At 36.6% G+C, this 24,933-nt stretch overlaps 2 protein-coding genes across 2 annotated transcripts; one reads left to right on the top strand and one right to left on the bottom strand.

Annotated features, from left to right (window-relative positions):
• The first annotated feature begins 314 nt into the window (after positions 1–314).
• LOC121375450 lies at positions 315–7,663 on the top strand. Its single transcript, XM_041502913.1, has 2 exons — positions 315–492; positions 5,598–7,663. The coding sequence occupies exon 2, from the start codon at positions 5,606–5,608 to the stop codon at positions 7,580–7,582; it is 1,977 nt and encodes a 658-aa protein (XP_041358847.1). The 5' UTR covers positions 315–492; positions 5,598–5,605; the 3' UTR covers positions 7,583–7,663.
• Positions 7,664–12,332: 4,669 nt separating this feature from the next.
• Positions 12,333–23,879, bottom strand: LOC121374721. The gene is given in 5 exon segments (XM_041501828.1): positions 12,333–12,505; positions 14,930–15,773; positions 15,842–15,921; positions 16,745–16,835; positions 23,067–23,879. Coding segments are annotated over 5 exon segments (2,001 nt in total).
• Between the last annotated feature and the right edge of the window lie 1,054 nt (positions 23,880–24,933).

Raw genomic sequence — 24,933 nt, 5'->3', positions numbered from 1 at the left:
AAAAACAACAACCTCCCAAAAAAACCCCAACAATAACATAACCCCCCCCCCCAAAAAAAAAAAAAACAAAAAAAAAACAACCCCAAACAAAACAAAACCCAACCCCCCTCCCCCTGCAGTTATTCGGCTAACAAGGTGTAATGCATTTTAAGTCCATTAATCCATGCTAAGAGTCTTGTAATAATTTTACACACAAGTATGCCCTTTACTACCAGGCACCGATTTATTTATTTATTTATTTATTTAATTATTTATTTATCTACTACCTCCAAACTTATTTTATGTTAAGTACGGCCCTAGCATGAATCTAAGATTTCTCCACCATATCTGTCCAAGCAATATTAATTCCGGCCAATCCAGACGGTAGCGGAACCGTGTTTGCAGGAACTGTGCGAGTCTATTTATAGCACAGGTAGAACGAAGGAAGCCATGGGGTGTTGATGTGAGTTGTGAACTGTGTTTCAGGGACAAAGAACACTTGTGAATAGCATCGTGAGTAAAACTGAACTTCTGTAAACTTGTGTTGTATACATAAACGCACACGCAAACACAATACGCTAAAAACACTATAAACTTTCCACTTTGTATGCACTTTGTCATAAAATTGGTCGTGGCCAGTTCGTCGAAGCAGTTGCAATAGCTGACATTTATTACCTTTCTCGATGGTGTTTCCAAGCTCTCCTAGTATTTCCAAACCGTCTTGGAAGGGGGTGGTGGGGTGCAGGCGCGTGTGTTAAACGGGGATGGGGGTAGACTGACATGCAACGTTTATGGCAGGGGGAGAGGGAGAATGTCGACCGAGTCATACTCCCCCGAAAATATTTCGATTTTTTTTTTTTTTTTAGCTTGAGCAAGGTGTTCGACCCGAACCCCCACCCCACGCACGCGTCTGGAATAGACATGTGGTATAATTATATATTATATACTGTTGACGTAATGTTGTGAGCTAATGGGTGCGGTCAGGCTTTCTTTTAACAATGTGAAACGTTTTGGGGATGTTATTTTCAGTTGATTCATGCCCCACACACTCAGCCCCTAAACATAATTCCTGGATCTGCCCCTGTGCCAGAAAATAATTAGAGGGTACGTAATAAAAATAAAACGGATTATAAGTGTCTCGGCATACTTACTACTCGGTAGTGTTACTAGGTGGATCTGGGTTCAAAATGTTTTGTAATTTGACAGTGTGTTTCATACATTTGACACAACTTGTACAGCAGTTCGAAGTTTGTTCTGTTTAACGATACCACTAGAACACATTGATTTATTAATCATCGGCTGTTGGATGTCAAACATTTGATAATTTTGACATATGATATAGTCTAAGAGAGGAAACCCGCTATATTTTGTTCCATTAGTCGCAAGAAATCTTTTTAATGCACCATCCCATAGAAAGGATAGCACATACCATGGCCTTTGATTTACCAGTCTTGGTGCACTGGCTGGAACTAGAAATAGCCCAATGGGCCCACTAACAGAAACCAATCAATATATATATATATATATATATATATATATATATATATATATATATATATATATATATATATATGGCCTCGGTCAATATCAATTTCTTCGGTCCATACAATATGATATTGCCCTCAATGACGGTCAATAATATATATATATATACTGACACACGATGAAAACGCAAAACAGATATTTTTCAATATTTTGTTGTGATTAAAGCTGCAGTGTCTGGACTATTTTTATTATTTAAGCATTTAGAATAGATGATCCAGTTCTGTTTGGTACATAAAAGGCCCACCACATCGCTATAGTTTCGCAATGCTGGCTTATCTACATTATCTAGGTCAACTGCAAACCCATTGGCCAGCTTGTTTTTCTTCAGTTAGCGGGACGCCAGTAGAACTGGGAATTTACGCTAGACCCAGTAGAGCTAATTTTAATCAGATTGTTGGCATACGCGTTACATGTAAGGGGGTGTTAATAATTAGGTAACGCTCTAGGGGTAGAGGAAGAAGGCGGTATGTTCTATATACGTAACATTTATGAAGACTATATGTTATTTCTATTCATTACTTAGACCTAAAAATGTGGTGTTTGTTTTTAAATGCGCGGTCGGTCTAGGATCGATCCTCATCGGCGGGATTGTTCCAGCCAGAGCGCCATGACTGGTATATGGTATGTGATATCCTGTCTGTGGGATGGTACATATAAATGATCCCTTGCTAAAAAAACAAAAAACAATAAAACAATATTTTTATAATGTAGCGGGATTCCAAGGCGCGTGTTCAGGGATTTCAGCGGGGTTGGGGGTTATAGACTGCGTTGAGCGAAGTTTATATGGGGCCATGTTCCCCCAGAAAATATATTTCAATTTTTTTTTATCTTGGTCAGGGAAGGGTTTCGACCCCCAATACCAACCCCTCTGCACATGCGCCCGTTTCCTCTCTTAGATTATATGTCAAAATTACCAAACGTTTAACATCCAAAAACAGATGATTATTAAATCAACATGCTCTAACACTGATGTCGTTAAACAAAACAAACTAACTTTACCCTTTCGAAACGAAATAGTATTTATTTGAATTTGTCGATTTTACCACACGTAAAATTAAAAAGTGAAAACGGTCATTTTCTACTTTAGTATATTTTATTAAAAATATATATATGATCAATGTGTAAAACAAACTGAACTTTGAAAGTTCTACTAACACTTTATAAAATATTAATTCTTAAATAGGAAGGTACGATTGTCGATAGTACGTTGTCAAGATCAAAACCTGTTTTAACGAAAGAATAGTACGTATCCTCAGCCGAACGTTCTTTGTACAGCGCAAGAATTCTAATTTCATTTTTTGAGACGAACCCTACAATTTCAAATCCACAAACGCACCTGTTAACTGAAATTGCACAGGCGACGAATCGAGCGTATACTTTTGACGTTCTCCGTTCATAGCGAACACACACGAATGTTTTAAAAGTGCAGTTATTTGTGCATGATATTATTATATGGTAACCAGACACTGTAACTTTAATGAAAAATATATTTATTGGACTTAAAATAACAATTTATGAAAGGAAGCCATTGTCTGGGTTTTAATCCTGGTTTTGTTCTCGTTACACATACAATAGCAGAAACACACAAAATGGTGTGAAATGCGTTCACTACATGCTCAATCATGTTGCATGTAATGCACGTGAAATGCCAGTATATGGACACATAAAAGTCGCGTAACGGTGTCATATTCCTCGTCACATTAAGAATGCCACGACTCGGAGAAGAACAAAGGGAGCGAGCGATGGGCATGGTTCAAGGGGGGACTTCGCAAAGCCAAGTTGTTAGGACCTTCAGAGTCCATCCATCAACTATTGGACGACTTGTTGAACGTCAGAACCCAATTGAACACATGTGGGATGAGTTAGGAAGTCGTGTACGTCACCGCCAACCACCACCGCGTAACGTCGCTGAGCTTGCACAGGCGTTGCAGGAGGAGTGGAGGAACATTGCTGTGGCTTATTTGAGATGTTTGTGCCAATCCTTTCCCCGTCGTCTTCACGCATGCGGACCAATGGTGGACACACCAGATACTGACCTTGATATGGGGGGGGGGGGGGGGGGGGGGGGGGGGGGTTGAACTTTCCGATTACGAATGCAACTCGATTACTGATGATAACTGGCCATGTTTCCATGTGAATGTATCTCATAAATACCAGTCATTAATGTATTACATTATTCATCAATTCATTAATAGTTTGTCGTTATTTGCAATGAAAAGTTGTTTTTGCGTTTTCATTGTGTTTCAGTATATATATATATATATATATATATATATATATATATATATATATATATATATATATATATATATAATATACACATACACACACACACACACACACCCTGGATCAAACACGTGTTATTGACATTTTTCAATTCTTTCGGCATTATGAATTTTACTTGCAGAATGCAGGACATTGCATTTCATTCATCTAATTTGGAAAATGTCCTACGGTAGCATGCCAACAAAACCATAAACTTGACGTAAACACGCTACCAAAAGAGTCAAACCAGTTCAGTTCAAAATTTTAATACGAAGTCACACACTGCAAAATAAATTTTTGTTATTATTATCCATAATATTTTCGATTTAAATTGTAACGAATCATTTGGTTGGATCGTATAGTTGCTCATTGTAGTAATTATTTCAATGTTCATTGGTCCAGCAGTCTGCTAAATGACCGTGATGTTTATATATTCAGCGCATAAAAGTATTTGTATACACAAGCTATAAGCATAAAAAGTGCATTTAATTGTATTTGTCACGATGCATTTTACTTGTAGAATGCAGAACATCTTGTTTTCAAAAATGTCTGTGGGATTATGCCTTGGATATCCCCCGTCCTTCGTGCTTTCCATTTCAATCCCCCAGTGTTTGCAAGATATATTTTATATGCACCATCCCACAGACAGGAGAGCACATACGAGTCCCGATGATGACAGGGACCTTTTAATAATGAATTCGGCTCTTTTTTAATTACTCAGTTTGATCACCTACATATAATTAAACAAGCGAGAGAGAGAGAGAGAGAGAGAGAGAGAGAGAGAGAGAGAGAGAGAGAGAGAGAGAGAGAGAGAGAGAGAGAGAGAGAGAGAGAGCGAGCAGGCAGTCAGGCAAGCAAAAATCACACAAAAAACCCCACAGACACACAAGTATACATCCCCCAAAAAAACCCCAAAACCCCCCAAACAAACAAACAAACAACAAAAACAACAAAAAACACCCACAGTAAAATAACTTGACATCCAATGTTCTAGTGGTGTCGTTAAACAAACCTTAACTTTCATAAGAATTATTGTAATTTATCATATTATTAAATGCGTTACAAGATGTCTAAATTGATCTTGAGTTTTTCACGTGAGACAAAAAATATGTTTTTACTTGCATTATTTTATCATATTATGTTTTATGACTTACCTCTTTAGACTATTTATAGTTATGTTTTTCATTAGCGAATTTTTGCTTTGATAAAATGATTGCTTTTTAAATGATATATCTAAGTTATACAAAACAGTTTTAATACTTTTTCTTTCTTTCTCTTTTTTATCTCTCTATTACTGCTGTTTCATTAATGGCATTAATATTTCAGGGAAGAGATGTAGCCCAGTGGGATAGTGCTCGCCTGATACGCTGTCGTTTTCTCGTTCTAACCAGTGCACGAGGAAATGGTCGCAAGCAACATTACGACAAATGTAGAGGGTTTCAGAATTACCAAATGTTTGATATCCAATAGCCGATGATTAATTGATCAATATGCTCTAGTGGTGTCGTTAAAACAAAACAAACTTTAACTTTGATAAGCTGTCGGTCTAGGATCGACCGTTGTCGGTGAACCCGTTGGGATATTTCTCGCTTCAGCCAGTTCACCACGACTGGTGTATCAAAGACCGTGGTATGTGCTATCCTGTCTGTGGGTTGATTCGTATATAAAATATCCCTTCCTACTAATTGAGACATGGGGGGTTTCCTCTCCAGAGTATATGCACTATCCAATAGCTGATGATTAATAAACCAATGTGCTCTAATGGTGTCGTTAAACAAAAAGAACTAACGTTTTCTTTAATATTTCAGGTTGGAAAATGTTTCTTTGTGGGAGGATCAGCCGCCTGTCGTTTCTTCTGATCATATTCGTCATCTTCGTATTCCTCTTGGAAATCAAGTTCTTTTCCCCTTCGAGGTCACAGACTCACGTGGTCTTCAATAGGAGAAATCACGTGACGTCCACACCTGATCACCAGTCTCGTGGTCTCCTAGTGGACACAGCTGCTTGCAAAATACCCGACGTTGACCCATTTGACGAATCCATCGTGCATCTCATCCGAAGACGTGGAAAAATTCTTTGCGTTGGGAAGCCTTCCATAACTTTCGAGGAAGGCTCGATGCTCAGGCTGAACTGGACAGTGATAAATGAATATTACAAAGGAGATTTCAAATATTGCAAGTATCAACCGATCATCAGAGGACCCAAGGGAAACGATTTTTACTTCACTTACGGTCCGTTCGAGAAATCCTTCTCTTCGGACGTGCAAGCGAAACACGAATTTATTCGAGTGTATTGTTACAGCAAGTCGGACGGGAAGATCTACACGAACTTCCATTCTATAGTCATTCCAAAACCTGAGGTTGAAAAACAGTGTGACACGAGGTTTCGTCGTTATATGAAGCGACACCAGCCAAAAGAGAAGTTAAACGTGATGATGATTGGTGTTGATTCCGTATCACGCTTAAACTTAATGCGGCAGATGCCAAGAACAAGAGAGTTTCTCCTCAGAAATCTTAGCTCTGTCGAAATGCTTGGCTACACGAAAGTAGCAGATAATACGTTTGTGAACATTGTCCCCATGACCACTGGGAAGTACGTGGAAGAACTGCCGTGGAACGAAACAATGGTAAAAACGCCCTTTGACAAATATGACTTCATCTGGAAAGAGTTCTCTAAAAATGGTTTCAAAACGTTGTACGCGGAGGACGCCCCAAAAATCGCTATATTTACATACTGTAAGGCGGGGTTCCACACGCCTCCCGCTGATTTCTATAACAGGGTGTTCAGCGTTGCCATGGAGAAGCACAAATCGGTGTGGAATCACAACCACCACTGCGTTGGTGACAGAATGGAGTCAGATATTGTTTTAAAGTACGTGCGAGACTTTGCAGTGCAGAATATCCACAAAGCTACCTTTGCGTTCGCTTTTATTACCCGACTTTCTCACGATTACGTCAACGATGCCGGAATTGCAGACGATCCGCACTTCAGGTTTCTGAACACACTGAGGGACGATGGTATACTTGAAAACACTGTTTTGATTTACTACAGTGACCATGGTAACCGATACGGCGGAATACGTAATACGTTTATAGGCAAACTTGAAGAAAGACTTCCTTTTTTATTTCTTGTTTTTCCTCGGTGGTTTCTAATCAAATACAAAGAAATAGCTAGAAACCTTCAACTTAATTCAAAACGACTGTCGACACCTTTTGATGTGTATGAAACTTTAAAAGATATACTCTACTTTACCGGTAACTTCCCAAAGAGAGACAGGGGTGAAAGAGGAATCAGTTTATTGAGAGAGATCCCAAACGAACGATCGTGTTTTGATGCGTCCATCATGCCGCATTGGTGTATGTGTTTCTCCAGGAAGAAATTATCAAACACTTCTACGACGGCAGTAGAGGCTGCACATTCGCTTTTGTTACACCTCAACAAGATCTTGTACGACTACAGATACAAATGTGCACCGCTTGAAATTTCCAGTATTATAGATGTGACACTTATGATGCCCAATAATAATGTTCTTCATTTTGAACAAAGTCTAAATGACGTCATCAACAGAACAGTTCACTATGGTAACAGGACAGACGCATTTTCCCTTTATCAGCTGACTGTTGTAAGTAAGCCTGGCGGTGGTATGTTTGAGAGCACCGTCAAATATGACGAGAGAACAGCCCACTATTCCGTCGATGGTGACGTCAGTCGGATAAACGCTTTCGGAGACCAGTCTAAATGTATCGACAGTTTTCATTTGAAAAAGTATTGTTTTTGCCTTTCAAATACATAGATATTTATTATGTATTCTTAATATGTGAAGTTGTAAAGATTTTGTAAATTTCTACGTCAATAAATAATCCCAACATGAAAACTAATTAGTATTGTCGAATAAATGAATGGAACAGAAATCCACTCTTTATATATACACATCAGAAACCAATCCCCCCCCCCCCCCACCTCTTCCCCACTAGATGTGTTATATTGGTATTACCAAATATATTCATACTACTATTTATTATTCCAATATCAGATCGAAAATTTATGTAGAAATCTGCTAGCTTCAGACTGCCAACTGTCACTATGGAGTTGGCTAACTTGCCGATCTCTTGACTTCTACGACTGTCCATTTGCTAGTCTGAGCAGTCTTACCTACACCTACGACCAATTAGTTGTCAATCTGAGCGCACTTATCGTAAGTCCGGAGTTGCAAAAATTATAACGCAACCATCGAGTTTGCCAATTTCGTCATGATGGTTGATATTCTGATCCCCTGCAATAAGACTGCACAATCCAAACAATGCAAGTAATGCTAGGGCAGACTGTCAACTGTCACGATAAGTTGATTAACTCGATGGTTGCATTGTAATTTCCAAAACGACGGGTGCGCTCAGATTAGCCACTAACTGATCGTAAAAGTCGTATACGTCGAAGTGTGAACGCGTTCAGACTAGCAACTGTACAACCGTTGAAGTCGTGACGGCAAAAAGTTGGCCAACTTTGTCGTGAAAGTTGGTAGTCTGACCCTAGCATTATATAATGTCTGTTATGGATCATTGGTCGGTGCAAGTGGTTTACGCGCCTTTAAATGTTCATAATTAGTTATCTGTTTGCACAATATAACTACAGGGGAAGAACACAAAAAGGCCTCTTAGAACAGATGGCCGTTTATGACTTTATACAAATTATACCATTTGAAGGAAGGAAATGTTTTATATAACGACGCACTCGACACATTTTATTTACGGTTATATGGCGTCAGGCATATGGTTAAGGATAAAGGAAACCCGCTATCGCCACTTCATGGGTTACTCTTTTCGATTAGCAGCAAGGGATCTTTTATATGCACCATCCCACAGGCAGGATAGTACATACCATGGCCTTTGTTACACCAGTCATGGAGCACTGACTGGAACGAAAAATAGCCCAATGGGGTCACCGACGGGGATCGAACCTAAACCGACCGCGCATCAACCGAGCGCTTTATCACTGGGCTACGTCCCGCCCCTTTATACCATTTGAAAGAAAATGAGCAGGTTTAACTTAATAACCCGATAACCTGCAATGGATAAATAATAAGTGTATTTATTAATACAATTACCTTGTATGCCCGAATAGCCACTGACTTGTGTCCCGTTCTCTGCCTGCAATATTTTGTCATCAGAATTTGTGGTATCTGTGTTAGCAAAACTAATTTTAATCCTTTCATCGGTGCTGCTAAAATTACCTAATTCACGGTCGAAATTAACACTACTTAAACTTCCTAAATTGAAATTCTGTATTTCTCCTAAATATATCAAATTCTGGATCCAAATTTAATTCAGGTGAATTAAAGAAACTGTTATAAACAAATCATATAACTTTTTTCGGTCATTTTCTATTCACCAACCTCACAAACGTGCGCTGATGCAGTTTCCTACCGGCCCCGGTGGCGTCGTGGTTAGGTCATCGGTCTACAGGCTGGTAGGTACTGGGTTCGGATCCCAGTCGAGGCATGGGATTTTTAATCCAGATACCGACTCCAAACCCTGAGAGAGTGCTCCGCAAGGCTCAATGGGTAGGTGTAAACCACTTGCACCGACCAGTGATCCATAACTGGTTCATCAAAGGACATGGTTTGTGCTATCCTGCCTGTGGGAAGAGCAAATAAAAGATCCCTTGCTGCTAATCGGAAAGAGTAGCCCATGTAGTGGCGACAGCGGGTTTCCTCTCAAAATCTGTGTGGTCCTAAACCATATGTTTGACGCCATATAACCGTAAATAAAATGTGTTGAGTGCGTCGTTAAATAAAACATTTCTTTCTTTCTTTCGTATTAAAACATTGAACCGAACTGGTTTGACTCTTTCGGTAGCGGACTGGTACATCAAAGGCCGTGGTATGTACTATCTATGGGATGGTACATATAAAAGATCCCTTGCTGCTAATCGAAAAGAGTAGCCCATGAAGTGGCGACAACGGGTTTTCTCTCTCAATATCAGTGTGGTCCTTAACCATATGTCTGACGCCATATAACCGAAAATAAAATGCGTTGAGTGCGTCGTTAACGAAAACATTTCTTTCTTTCCTCTCTCAATATCTGTGTGGTCCTTAAACATATGTCTGACGCCATATAACCGTAAATAAAATGCGTCGAGTCCGTCGTTAAAGAAAACATTTCTTTCTTTCTTTCGGTAGCGTTGTAAGTTGTTGTTTTTATGTGCTTTTTTTTTGGGGGGGGGGGGTTCTGGTGGGGGGATGGGCGTGTGGTTTTTTTTTTTTAAATTTAATAAACTAAATTAAATATGGTTTGTATATGCTGAGGGTGGGGAGGCTGAGGGTGTGGAATCAGGGTGGGAATATAAATAGTTTGAAACACAATGGTATTCACTGTGAAAATGTAGGCGTATTTTCTTTTTATTAGGACTAATTATACTACTGCTAGTGTCTTCGTGAAAATCATTTCTAGCATACACACGATTTTTTGCATAGTGTCTTCCTAGCATTATCGAATATGGAATTCTGTATAAAACAAGAGTACCGGTGAAGTACACGATACGCCAAGATATTAGCATGCGTGCTAAACAAGATGTTCTGAATATAGACAAATTATTTGATTTATTTGTATCACAGTGGCCTAGTAATTGTATGTGACACACCGCCATCCCAAGTTGTTCCTACGTGTGAGGTTTCATGGTCCTGTATGCATTTGTATGCAAGATATGATCCGGACAAGGATTTACTGTTATGCGCAGTAGACCGTTAAAAGTAGGTCACAGTGACCTAGTAATAGTATGCGACACACTACCATCCCAAGTTGTTCCTACATGTGAGGTTTCATGGTCCTATATGCATCTGTATGCAAGATATGTTCCGGACAAGAAAACGTCAACAGACGGACGTACGGACGGACAACGCCATACCATAATACGACCCATCATTGACGGGCGTATAAAAATATAGGTATTTAACTTTAGTATTTCACACCTATTACTATATGGATATTATGGATTATTATCGGTTGGCGGCTCTTGGTTATCAGATACAACCTGTCTGGACTTGTTGTAATGATAGCTTTCAGCTGTCGATTGTAGCTTCATTGCTGCTGTCTTCAATGTTGCTTGCGAACATTCGGATCAAAAAGGGTCAGAGAAACGATTAAACATTTGAATCTTATGCGATAAGAGATTGTTGGGTTCTTCAATGAATCGTAAACGTCAAACGATAAAGTGGCAATGTCTTTACATCCTGTAATACATATCACACTTCCTATCTAGACAGTGTCCCCTTTTTCATTTCTGGTCTATCAACATGGTCAATATGTATCTTGATTCACCAGAGCGGGGAGGCTAAGCTTGGGAAGAGGCCTAAATACACGTGTAATTAAAAATAAAATAGGCATAGGCCCATTTGTAAACATAATTCCACTTTATTCTACAACAAATAAATACGGAGGGATATTATCTAGTGCCTAACATTATGTAAAAGTGAATGGGAACATTAATATATACATTTGGAAATAAATTAAGCAACGCCCAATTCATAGACGTATAATTCTGTGAATTAAGAAAACAGAGCATTTTCCTGAATTATTTATTGACATGTGGCATCTTGATGAATAGCATGACTGTCGTGGAGATATTCAATGCACGTGCAACGATGAACAATGCACGTGAAATGTCAGTGTTGAAATCAAGTTTGTAATGATTACACGTCACACACTCTCCTGTCAAGTTGCATTGAATATCCAGTACCATAATTGTCGTGGCACGTCGTAAATTTTCAGAGGCTACAAGGTGGCAAATTATTGGCATGACAAATGCAAGAATGTCCCTCAGACAAATTGGATGTCAACTTGGGCGCAATATTTCCATCATTTCAAAACTGTTGAACAAACACAGGGCTACCAATGATGTTAAAGATCGTCCAAGACCTGGCAGACCCCGTAAGACAACACTAAGAGAGGATAGAGCATTGTTGAGACTTGTTAGGCGCCGTTCATGGGACTCAAGCACATCTTTAAAACAACAGTGGTTACCAGGGAGAGCCATTTCCTACAGGACTGTGAGGAATCGGCTGAAAGCAGCAGGATATAGGACCAGAAGACCCATCAAGCGTATAAAACTGTCTCCAGCTCACAAAGCAGCACGACTTGCTTGGTGTAATCAACGTGTTCGCTGGAACATTGCATATGGTGGATGGTCGTACACGTGTCTGGAGACAAAGGAACACAGCCATGGTTCCTCGCAATATCCAGGAGACGGTTCCCTTTGGTGGAGGGTCAGTCATGGTATGGGGATGCATTTCCTTGGGTTGCAAGATGGACCTCATCACCATTCGTGGTAACCTTAATGGGCCTCGGTATCAACAGGAGATCCTTGAGAGAGCTGTTGTCCCTCATTTTGATAATCATCCACTAGCCACAAGACCCATCTTCATGGATGACAATGCCAGGCCTCACAGAGCACGTGCTGTCACCCAGTTCTTGCAATAGAATGCTGTTGAGACCATTCCATGGCCAGCCATGAGTCCAGAACTCAATCCCATTGCGCATCTATGAGACATTTTAGGCCGCCGTGTTCGACAGAGAGGCCCACCTGTCCAGACTCTCAATGAATTGACTGCTGCTTAGCATGAGGATTGGAACAGGATTCCTCAAAATCAAATCCAGAGATTGATCCAAGGAATGAGGAGGCGTCTTGAAGCAGTTGTTCGTGTGCAGGGAGGTTACACGAGATACTGATGGAAAGTCAATATTTGGACTTGCCAGACATTATTCTTCAATTCCGTGAACCAGATGTGTGGATGGTACTGACAGTTAAGTTTGTGCAACAAAAGTGAAATTCGTAATGTTTTTGAATGAAATGAAGTCATTTTCCAAATCTGTACCATCTTCAAATAAACTACATTATGTCATGGTATTATTGGCTATGTTTCTCCTCATCCCTTTCTGTTCACTGAAAATGTCATATGGTATGGAAATCTTTGACACATTTCATGCACCAGTGCTCAGTCTGAGCAAATACGGGTGTTGCTTAATTAATTTCCATATGTATATATACATGAACATTTATGAATTGTGCATAATTTTTTTTCGATTTTAAATAGAACATTAATCTGAAGTTGGGATTATGTAAAAAGTATTGAAATGCATTTGAATGAAAAACCATGTTCACGTTGAATTTAATAAAATTTGTTACATTTGGACACACACACACACACACACACACACACACACACACCATATTTAAAGAAAAGTGTATATAAAAGTTTCCTTGCTGCATCAGGAAAAAAATTGCGGGTTTCCTCTGAAATGTCAGAATTACCAAATATTTGCAATCCAATAGCCGATTATTAATTAACCAATGTGCTCTAGTGGTGTCGTTAAACAAAACAATCTTTGAATAGCGCTGCCTCCATATGTTAATTACAGTGCAGATTTAATCATAAAAGGTTCAGACAGTCCAAAGTATGTTTTAATATAGAAAATAAAGCATTTCAGGCATTGCTTAACTTTTGCTGATCAGTATATCATTATTCGTACAACATATTGCACTGTTATTTAGTTTATTAATATTAACATCTCGTTTAGGATGAATATCATCCATTTTGGCTTTATGTCTGTTAAAAATTAATATCGATATCAATTTTATAACTTTTTCCATGTTGTATTTTTGGGACACAAAATGTGCGATATTTTTGTAATCCACCATTTTTGCTGGAGATAAACAGATATTAAATTGATATATATATATATTCGCAGATACCCCATTATATATATATATATATATATATATATATATATATATATATTATATATGCGAAAATCCACGGGGTGGGGGGGTGGGGGGGGGGGGGGGGGGGCTCTTCTTCCTTTTTGTCACGCATCCCGCATATTTGCAGAGGACAGTTGAAATAGCTGAGATAGTGAATGTTGAAAGTTTGTATTATACTGCAGTATTTTCACCGGAAGAGAAAGATGGGATGTGGAAATGAATGGAGGGGTGGGTGGGCTTGAGATCGAGGCTGCAAACACTGACAGGAAATACATTTAGGTTTGAGGTTGAACTCGTAATTGGTAGAAAACAAAATCTTAATTATTATCTTTTTGCTTTAAATATTAAAATAAGTAAAATAATAAATTTGTTAACTTGTTCAAAATAATATTACTACAAAGAAAAGTTAAAGTTTGTTTTGTTCAACGACACAACTAGAACACATTGATTAATTAATCATCGGTTACTGAGTGGATTTCAAACATTTAGTAATTCTAATATCTATGTTTATGAGGAAACTCGTTATATTTTTCCATTAGCTGCAAGGGATCGTTTTACATGCACTTTAGGATTAGCCATTATATAATGCTAGGCTCAGACTACAAACTTCCACGACAAAGTTGGCCAACTTCTTGCTGTCACGACCTCTACGGTTGTACAATTGCTAGTCTGAGCGATTTCAGACTTAACGAGTTTCGAAGTATACGAATTTTACGATCAATTAGTGGCTAATCTGAGCGCACCCATCGAGTTAATCAACTTTATCGTGACAGTTGACAGTTTGGCCTAGCATTACTTGCATTGTTTGGATTGTGCAGTCTTATGCTAGGGTCAGAATATCAACCGTCATGACGAAATTGGCAAACTGGATGGTTGCGTTATAATTTTCGCAACTCCGGACTCACGATAGGTGCGCTCAGATTGACAACTAGTTGGTCGTAGGTGTTGTATACGACAAGAATCGAGTTGTAAGACTACTCACACTACCAACTGGACAGTTGTAGAAGTCAAGAGATCGGCGAGTTGGCCAACTCAATCGTGACAGCTGGATGTCTGAAGCTAGCATTATCAGCAGATTTGTACACATTTGAATAATAAATAGTATTATGAATCCATTTGGTAATACCGATATAACACATCTAGTGGGGAAGGAGTGGGGGTGGAGGAGGGATTGATGGTACTTAGCTGTTTCTGATGTGTACATATAAAGAGTGAATTTCTGTTCTATTCATTTACTCGACAAAAATAATTAGTTTTTATGTTGGGATTATTTATTGACGTAGAAATTTACAAAATCTTTACAACTTTACATATTAAGAATACACAATAAATATCTATGTATTTGAAAGGCAAAAACAATACTTTTTCAAATGGAAACGGTCCATACATTTAGACTGGTCTCCGAAAGTGTTTATCCGACTGACGTCACCATCGACGGAATAGCGGGCTGTTCTCTGGTCATACTTGATGGTGATCTCAAACATACCACCGCCAGGCTTACTTACAATAGTCAGCTGATAAAGGGAAAATGCATCTGTCCTGTTACCATAGTGAACTGTTCTGTTGATGACGTCATTTAGACTTTGTTCAAAATGAAGAACATTATTATTGGGCATCATATGTGTCACATCTATAATACTGGAAATTTCAAGCGGTGCAGATTTGTATCTGTAGTCGTACAAGACCTTGTTGAGGTGTAACAAAAGCGAATGTGCAGCCTGTACTGCCGTCGTGGAAGTGTCTGATAATTTCTTCCTGGAGAAACACATACACCAATGCGGCATGATTGACGCATCAAAAACAGATCGTTCGTTTGGGATCTCTCTCAATAAACTGATTCCTCTTTCACCCCTGTCTCTCTTTGGGAAGTTACCGGTAAAGTAGAGTATATCTTTTAAAGTTTCATATACATCAAAAGGTGTAGACAGTCGTTTTGAATTAACTTGAAGGTTTGTAGCTATTTCCTTGTATTTGATTAGAAACCACCGAGGAAAAATAAGAAATAAAATAGGAAGTCTTTCTTCGAGTTTGCCTATAAACGTATTACGTATTCTGCCGTATCGGTTACCATGGTCACTGTACTAAATCAAAACAGTGTTTTCAAGTATACCATCGTCCCTCGGTGTGTTCAGAAACCGGAAGTGCGGCTCGTCTGCAATTCCGGCATCGTTGACGTAATCATGAGAAGGTCGGGTAATGAAAGCGAACGCAAAGGTAGCTTTGTGGATATTCTGCACTGCAAAGTCTCGCACGTATTTTAAAACAATATCTGACTCCATTCGGTATGTACAGTATGTACATATTGCGATTTGGGGGCGTCCTTCGCGTACAACGTTTTGAAACCATTTTTAGAGAACTCTTTCCAGATGAAGTCATATTTGTCAAAGGGCGGGTTTTTGTTTTTGTTTTTTTTTAAATGTTTTTATATATATATATTTTTTATATTTAATATATTTTATTATTCACATAGTTCAAGATATACAGGGAAATCAGTATGACACACGTGTCATAATGATTTCACGTACACAACGAATGACATAATTTTGGGAAGCGACGTCATAACTTAATATGGTTTCTAGTCGTCTTTTTTTTTTTTTTTTTTTTTTAAAGTATTTATTTTCCCAGCAAAAACAATTTGGCAATGTCAGGGATGGGGCCCTGAAACATTACCTTACATACATGTATAGATATAACTGCACAAAATAAAAAAAAGAGAAAAAATTATACCAAAGCAACAACACACCCACACAAACTAACTCTCTCATGTACACAGATACACACACACACACACACGCACACACACACATACAGAAGATTGATGTAGAAAAAGAACAACAGGTTTTAGAGAAGTCTCGAGTTATATCTGTCTATCATACGTAACAAACTGTATTACCAACCTTACATTTCTCTGCTCTTATGACAATATGTTCCTATTAATTGCTACTTGTTTTTAAAACACTGAACCAAGGTGACCAATACTCATCAAATTCTTTATAGTTACAACTTTTATCAAATCTAAATTTTTCAACATTCAACTTTTCATATATAATATTTTTAATGACATCTTTGTTCAATTTGGCTTTTCTTATTTTCATAATATAAATATAATATTTTATACTGACAATTAACCAGTTTAAAAGTTTTTATGTTTTGTTTATAATTCCAAACAGTACCACATATTTATCAAATTTCGTATGTTCACCTTTGTTCAGTGTCCACTGTTCCACTGCATTCCATAAGACAGCAACTTTAGGACATTCATAGAATAAATGTTCCAGGGTCTCTGGTTGAAGCTGACAAAAATTACAAATAGTAGAATCAACATATTTGATTTTGTATAAAAATGTGTTTGTTGCTATTATTCTGTGTAAGATTCTATACTGAAGCCATATAAGAGTAGGATCTTTTAAGTTTGAAAAAGGTCTACTGTAATATTTGTTCCATTCATCTAGGGAAAATGTACACTCTTTTTCCATATATTTTGCTTGTGAAATTGGGCAGATACTAGAAAAATTTATTATTTTATACATTACCCGACTACCCTTTTCCTCTGTAATCTGTAATTTATAAGGTAATATTGGGTTATTCATTACAGGATTTATTTGGTTTACTTGTGTTTTTATAGTGTTACAGAATAACTTTACAACATTTAACAAAGAGGCATATTCAAGAAAATTTGTTTTTAAATTATATTTAATTCTGAATGTATCATAATTCATGAAATATCCATATTCATCCATCAAATCTTGAATAAACACAATACCTTTTTCAAAATATGTCTTGTACAAAATAGGCTTTCCATCAATTGTTATTTTACTGTTATACCAAATGTTACAGCTCATTATTTCTTCCATTTTCTCAAATATTTGTTTCTGCTGAATCAACAGCCAACTATGGAGCACATCTTTCCAAAAAGGATTAGTTAGTTTCTTATTTTTATATTGAATAAAATAGTCTCCATAAGAAACTAGCTTTTCAGTGGTTAAACCTGTAACAGTTTCAAAAAGTGTTTTCCATTTAGAATTGGATGTAAGAATTCTTCTGATCCATGTGAATTTCAATGCAGTTATAAAATTAGAAATATGTAACATGTTCAAACCCCCATTTTTATAGTCTTGTACTAAAATTTCCCTCTTTATCCTTTCTGGTTTATTTTGCCAAATGAAGGCGAAGAACAGTTTATTTATGTTTTTAATAAATTTTTCAGGCGGATCTGGTAGAGAAATAATCAGATGAGATATTTAGGGATTATTAAGGTTTTTAGAACAATAATTCTACCTAATGCTGTTAATTTTCTTGTAGACCATTGTTTTATTATTTTTTTCATCATTAATATTTTGGTTCAAAATTTTTAATAACAATATCTTCAAGATTTACAGAAAAATTCACCCCTAAAAGAGTAAATTGGTCAGAACCCCATTCAAGCTCCATCTTGTATGATGGAAAACCTCCTTTGAGAATTTTTTACTGCCTATCCAAATAACTTTCGATTTTGAGTATTTTATTTTCAAGCCAGAGATAGCAGCGTATTTGTCTAAAATTATTAAAGTATTTTCAAGGGATTTGTGAGATCCATCCAAGATAAAGGTTGTTTCGTCTGCATATTGCAATATGAGATACTCTTGTCCATCAATTTCTATTCCCTTAATATTCTTATTATTTCTTATTAATATTGATAGAATTTCAGCACATATTATAAAAATATACGGGGAGAGAGGGTCACCTTGCCTACATCCTCTTTCTAGTTTAAAACTATCAGATAAAAAAACATTTTGTATTATTTTTGATTCTGAGTTATGATAAAATGTTAGAATCCAGTTTTTCATGGACATTTTAAAATTGAAAATATCTAGAGCTTGTTGAATAAACTGCCAAGACACCGAATCAAAAACTTTTCAAAATCAATTAACAGCAACATACCTGGCATATTATGGACCTCTGTGTATTGCATAATATCATATACTAATCTGATATTTTCACCTATATATCTTCCTTTTATAAAACCAGTTTGATCATCTGAGATAATTTTATTTAGGACCTTTTTGATTCGGTTGGCAATACAACCAGGGGCTATTTTATATACACAATTTAATAACGTGATTTTTTTAGAAACTGTTTTGGTTTATCAGATTTTGGGATGTAGGTAATTATTCCTAATTTTTGTGTACATGACATTTCTTTCAAATTGTAGCTACAATTAATCGATCTTACAATAAAATTACCCAAGTCGATCCAAAATATTTTAAAAAACTCTGCTGAAACACCATCTGAGCCAGGACTTTTGTCATTTTTCATACTTTTAAGAAATGCTAATGCTTCGTGATACTCTATTTCTCCTTCTAGTTTTTCAGCTTCAGCATCAGTTAATTTATTAAAATTAGCTTCTGAAAGTCTTTGTTCAATATTATCATTAGTTTCCAAATTATTGCTTGAATATAGTTTACTGTAGAATATTTTTGTTTCATTTAAAATTTGTTTTTGGTCAGTTATTAAAATACCATCTATTAATTCTATTTTAGAAATAAACTTTCTATAAAAATTTCTAGACTCCAAATTACAGAAATATTTTGTAGGCTTTTCGCCCTCCTCAATCCATTTTGCTCTCGATCCAATAAACTTTCCTTTTAATTTTTCTTTTCTAATTTTTATCAATTCCTCTTTTTTTCTTCTAATAATTCAGAATTATTCATACAGTTATCATTTTCTACAACCTTTATCTTATCACAGAGTTGTGCTTCTAAAATATTTTCTGTTTTCTTTTTGAAAGGTGAGTAAGAAATTGTTTTCCCTATTATTTCCAGAAGCAATACTTCCAGAAAAAGTTGATCACTGATAGTAAATTTAATATTTTCATTTAATATTTTATTAATATTTTCTATATTATATACGGGCACTATATATTGGCATTTAACATGTTTAATAGTTTCTTTTATCAAATCTATGTATATTTTATCCTTAAGTAGTGAATTATTGAGTTTCCATAGACCCCTCCCTTTTTCAAATTGGTATATCTTTAGGTACAACACAACTCCAGAATGATCTGATCTATAACTACTTTCAAACCCTACTTTTTCTACAAGAGGCATTAAGTTATCTGACACAAGGTATAAATCAAGTCTTGCTTGTTTAAAGGGATTCTTTTTTTACCCAAGTATATCTTCTTAAATTAGGGTTTAAGTTATCGGAATGGATCTTTTAGATTAAATTTTTCAAATTTTCTAAAGTTCTATCTCGAGCTTTTGGGTTGTTTGTATGTTTAAAAAATTTTGTATCCAAACTTTGATCGAATACTAAATTGAAATCCCCACATATTATATATTTTTCATTTTCAAACTCTTCAATAAAGTTAAAAATATCTAATATAATAAAATTTGCTGAATTATCAGTTTTCATTTTATTCAATTTATTTTCAAAGTTATTATTAAAAAAAGTAAAGTTTGTTTTATTTAACGACGCCACTAGAGCACATTGATTTTTTTATCTTATCATCGACTATTGGACGTCAAACATATGGTCATTCTGACACTGTTTTTAGAGGAAACCCGCTGTCGCCACATAGGCTACTCTTTTTACGACAGGCAGCAAGGGATCTTTTATTTGCGCTTCCCACAGGCAGGATAGCACAAACCATGGCCTTTGTTGAACCAGTTATGGATCACTGGTCGGTGCAAGTGGTTTACACCTACCCATTGAGCCTTGCGGAGCACTCACTCAGGGTTTGGAGTCGGTATCTGGATTAAAAATCCCATGCCTCGACTGGGATCCGAACCCAGTACCTACCAGCCTGTAGACCGATGACCTGCCACGACGCCACCGAGGCCGGTAAGTTATTATTAAAGAGGATCGCATCTCCTCTGGAATTTCCGGAAAATTGGCTAAATACACATTTATACCCCCACTGGCTTTGAGTATAGAGTACTAAATCAACTGTAAAATGAGTGTCTTGTAGGCAATAGATGTTAAATTGTTTTTTCTTTAAATAATTTAATACATCTCTCCTCTTTTCTGGATCTCCCAATCCCTGGCAGTTAACTGTTAATATTTGTAAAGACATTTCTGTGCAAATTATGGAATGCAGAAGGCTTAATAATACTAAACAGGCAAAGGAACACTACAAATGAAGGATGAAAATTGCTAATAAAAACATAAGTGGTTTTGTTGAATGCCCAATTTAAGAAATAAGTATAGAAAAGGAAAGGAATGATGTAGTACAACAGAAGAGGAGAAATAAAAATCAATTTTGTTTCCACCCATTGGAAATACGTTACTCTAAAGTTTATCCTAGTTATTAAAAAGAAGCCTGATCAGTTAAGTGTGTGAATTTTTTGTTTTTTAAATAATAATAAAAAATATATAAAAATTGCTAGTCATTGATAGCCTTATGTCTACAGGGTCCGAAATGTTAGCTATGTTCAACAATGCCATATAATAATGCCATATTAGATGAGAAAAGGATAACAAACCCTGGCATACAAACATCATGATAAGGTTCTATGTTATATGGCAGGGAACCTGATTCTATGATTAATAACCTGGAAAAATGGGCATAGTATATTCTGCTTACCAAGTCTCTTCAACATCCTATTTTTGGCTACTACTAAGAAATGTTAAGAGAACATTTCAGTACCTGTAACCATATACAAATAGAGGCTGCATGCTGCTATTGCATAATACCCCATTACTGAAATATATATACAAGCACACTTAATCCCTGTCAGTTATCTTAGAATAGTTACATAATAAGCAGCAAGCAGTGAGCCCTGCTTTAAAAAATGGACCCCCCACAAAAAAAAACCCACCCCCAAAAACATGGTATGTTGACAGTGATCAGCTATTGATGAACATAACAATGACTCAAAATGTAATAGTTTGATAAGTAATGCAATACATATGATATCTCACTACAGACATCGGCTAAAGTGCACATGGATTAAAATAATAAATCAATATATATGTTTAAACCCCCCCCCCAAAAAAAAACCCAACAACAACCCAAAAACAACAAAAAAAAAACAAAAAAACAACAACAAAAAACAACCCCCCACAAAAACAACCCCAAACCAACCAACAAAGTGTCCTAGGCCCTAATACCTTTATAAATATCCTTAATGATTATTCTGGCGCAGATGATTGTCAATAATAATAAAACTAATAATAATAGCAGTAATAATAATAAAATAAATAACTAAAATAAATTATAAGTAAATAATAATAATAATAGTAATAAAAAAAAAAAAAAAAAAAAAAAAAAAAAAAAAAAAAAAAAAAAAAAAATAATAATAGTAATAATAATAATAAAAAAACAAACAAACAAAGAAACAAACCAGGAGCACATCAAAATCCCACTTGAGTTAGCAGTGGTGTCTGTGAACCGTTCATATTCGTTATTTATTAAATACATCAACTTCTATATAGATAGGTAACAAACTTTTCAGCCAGAGAAAATCCGAACACATTTATCATACAGTTTCGTCACATAATGTCACATTAAACGAACTGTAGTTAGAGTTTATGTTTTGGTTCCTATCACTTTTTCTATTTCTTCAAAGGGAGAGAACTGGAATTTCTTTCCTTCCTTGGATGTTCCGTAGACTCTGCCATTGAAATACCATGCATTTTCGATTGCGTGATGTTTTTTTAGCCAATTGATGAGCTGTACATTTGTTTTGGTAACATCATCTGCTATTCGAATAGAATGTTGTTCTTTAATCCGTTTCCTGGTTCTCATGACTCGAATCTTGACTTCTGAGGAGGAAAATTTGACCAGAAGTGGCCTTGCAATTGACTTATCAGCATGTGGAATTTTTTGTATTGCAGCCACTTCATTCCTACTGATTGAAACTCCTCCTTTATCTCTCAAAATGTTTGAGAATTCTTCAAAAAGATTTTCATCCGGTCTCGGGAAAGTCAAATACTTTAATATTGTGTTCATTATAGTTTGCTAGAGAGATAGCCTGGTTTACACGAGATGTCAGTTGTTCATGCATTATTTTCATACTACTTATCTCTTCTTCCTGCTTTTTCATAGCTTCAGCCAACTGCTCATTTTCACTCTTTGTGTTAAATAACTCACTTTTCATTTGATCATGGTCTAGTTCAGTTAAGTTTCTTCTTTGATTTCCCGTTTTAGATTTTCTCGGATAGCTTTAACTGCGGCATCCACCACTGACTCTATCAGGTCTTTAAGTTCACTTTTTTTTAATGTCTGTAAGGGCGGCATGTATCTCTGCCAGTTCATTTGTTATATCTGTCAGGTCAGCTTTTTTAATCGGAATACTTAATGTCGAGTCAGACCACGGAACTACACCCAGTTCTATACTGCACTACGCTTTAACGAATGTGAACACAGTTTTATAAACCACACGAACAGCCCGAGCACAATCTTTTGACCCGTCCTCCACGATTTTTAAACGAATAAACGTTTTGATAATAATATATCACAAATAAAGCTTGCATTCACTCACATGTGTAACAAATAATATCCGAGAATGATAAACTTGTAAATGTTTAAGTCGTATATTTACCATTGATTCGTTCCACGGCAGTTCTTCCACGTATTTCCCAATGGTCATGGGGACAATGTTAACAAACGTATTATCTGCTACTTTTGTGTAGCCAAGCATTTCGATGGCGCTAAGATTTCTGAGAAGAAACTTTCTTGTTCTAGGCATCTGCCGCATTAAGTTTAAGCGTGATACGGAATCAACGCCTATCACCACCATGTTTAACTTCTCTTTTGGCTGGTGTTGCTTCAAATAACGACGAAACCTCGTGTCACATTGTTCTTCAACCTCAGGTTTTGGAATGACTATAGAATGGAAGTTCGTGTAGACCTTCCCGCCCGACTTGCTGTAACAATACACTCGAATAAATTCGTGTTTCGCTTGCACGTCCGAAGAGAAGGATTTCTCGAACGGACCGTAAGTGAAGTAAAAATCGTTTCCCTTGGGTCCTCTGATGATCGGTTGATACTTGCAATATTTGAAATCTCCTTTGTAATATTCATTTATCACTGTCCAGTTCAGCCTGAGCACTGAGCCTTCCTCGAAAGTTATGGAAGGCTTCCCAACGCAAATGTTTTTCCCACGTCTTCGGATGAGATGCAGGATGGATTCGTCAAATGGGTCAATGTCGGGTATCTTGCAAGCAGCTGTGTCCACTAGGAGACCACGAGACTGGTGATCAGGTGTGGACGTCACGTGATTTCTCGTAGTGATAACCACGTGAGTCTTTGACCTCAAAGGGGAAAAGAACTTGATTTCCAAAAAGAATACGAAGATGACGACGAAAATGATCAGAAGAAAGGACAGGCGGCTGTTCCTCCCAGAAAGAAACATTTTCCAACTTGAAATATTAAAGAAAAGGTTAGTTCGTTTTGTTTAACGACACCATTACAGCACATAAGATTATTAATCATCAGCTATTGGATGGTGCATATATTCATGTCTCAGGATAGCACATACCACGGTCTTTGATATACCAGTCGTGGTGCACTTACTGAAGCGAGAAATAGCCCAACGGTTCCACCGACCGGGGTCGATCCTAGACAGACAGCTTATCAAAGTTAATTTGTTTTATTTAAACGACACCACTAGAGCACATTGATTAATTAATCATCGGCTAATGTCAAACATTTGGTAATTCTGACGTGATTGGAGAAAACCCGCTACATTTTTCGTAATGCTCCTTAGACCATTTCCTCGTGCACTGGTTAGAACGAGAAAACGACAGCGTATCAGGCGAGCACTATCCCACTGGGCTACATCTCTTCCCTGAAATATTAATGCCATTAATGAAACAGCAGTAATAGAGAGATAAAAAAGAGAAAGAAAGAAAAAGTATTAAAACTGTTTTGTATAACTTAGATATATCATTTAAAAAGCAATCATTTTATCAAAGCAAAAATTCGCTAATGAAAAACATAAATATAAATAGTCTAAAGAGGTAAGTCATAAAACATAATATGATAAAATAATGCAAGTTATTAAAACATTGGGGAAAAGATACTTTTGTCTCACGTGAAAAATTCAAGTTCCGTTTAGACATCTTGTAACGTATTTAATAATACGATTAATTTTTTTTTTGTACTTGTATGTCTGTGGGGTTTTTGTGTGATTTTTGCTTGCCTAACTGCCTGCTCTCTCTCTCACTCTCTCTCTCTCTCTCTCTCTCTCTCTCTCTCTCTCTCTCTCTCTCTCTCTCTCTCTCTCTCTCTCTCTCTCTCTCTCTCTCTCTTGTCTAGGTCATTAAATCTTTCTGTAGCAGAAAGGAGTTATTAATTGTATTAATTAATGTCCGTGCCTTTATGTAAATGTGTGTTATAATGAATATTAACTATGCAACTGTAATGCGTATGTTGTACTGGTCATTCTCAATATTTCTGATTGTATG

The sequence above is a fragment of the Gigantopelta aegis genome, chromosome 6 (genome assembly GCF_016097555.1).
Source record: "Gigantopelta aegis isolate Gae_Host chromosome 6, Gae_host_genome, whole genome shotgun sequence".
NCBI lineage: Eukaryota > Metazoa > Mollusca > Gastropoda > Neomphalida > Peltospiridae > Gigantopelta > Gigantopelta aegis.
Note: the sequence above shows the minus strand (reverse complement) of the source record. Positions and strands in the feature narration are given on the sequence as shown.

Coding starts and splice junctions, on each gene's coding strand:
- LOC121375450 (XM_041502913.1), top strand. CDS start 5,606: ATGTTTCTTTGTGGGAGGATCAGCCGCCTGTCGTTTCTTCTGATCATA.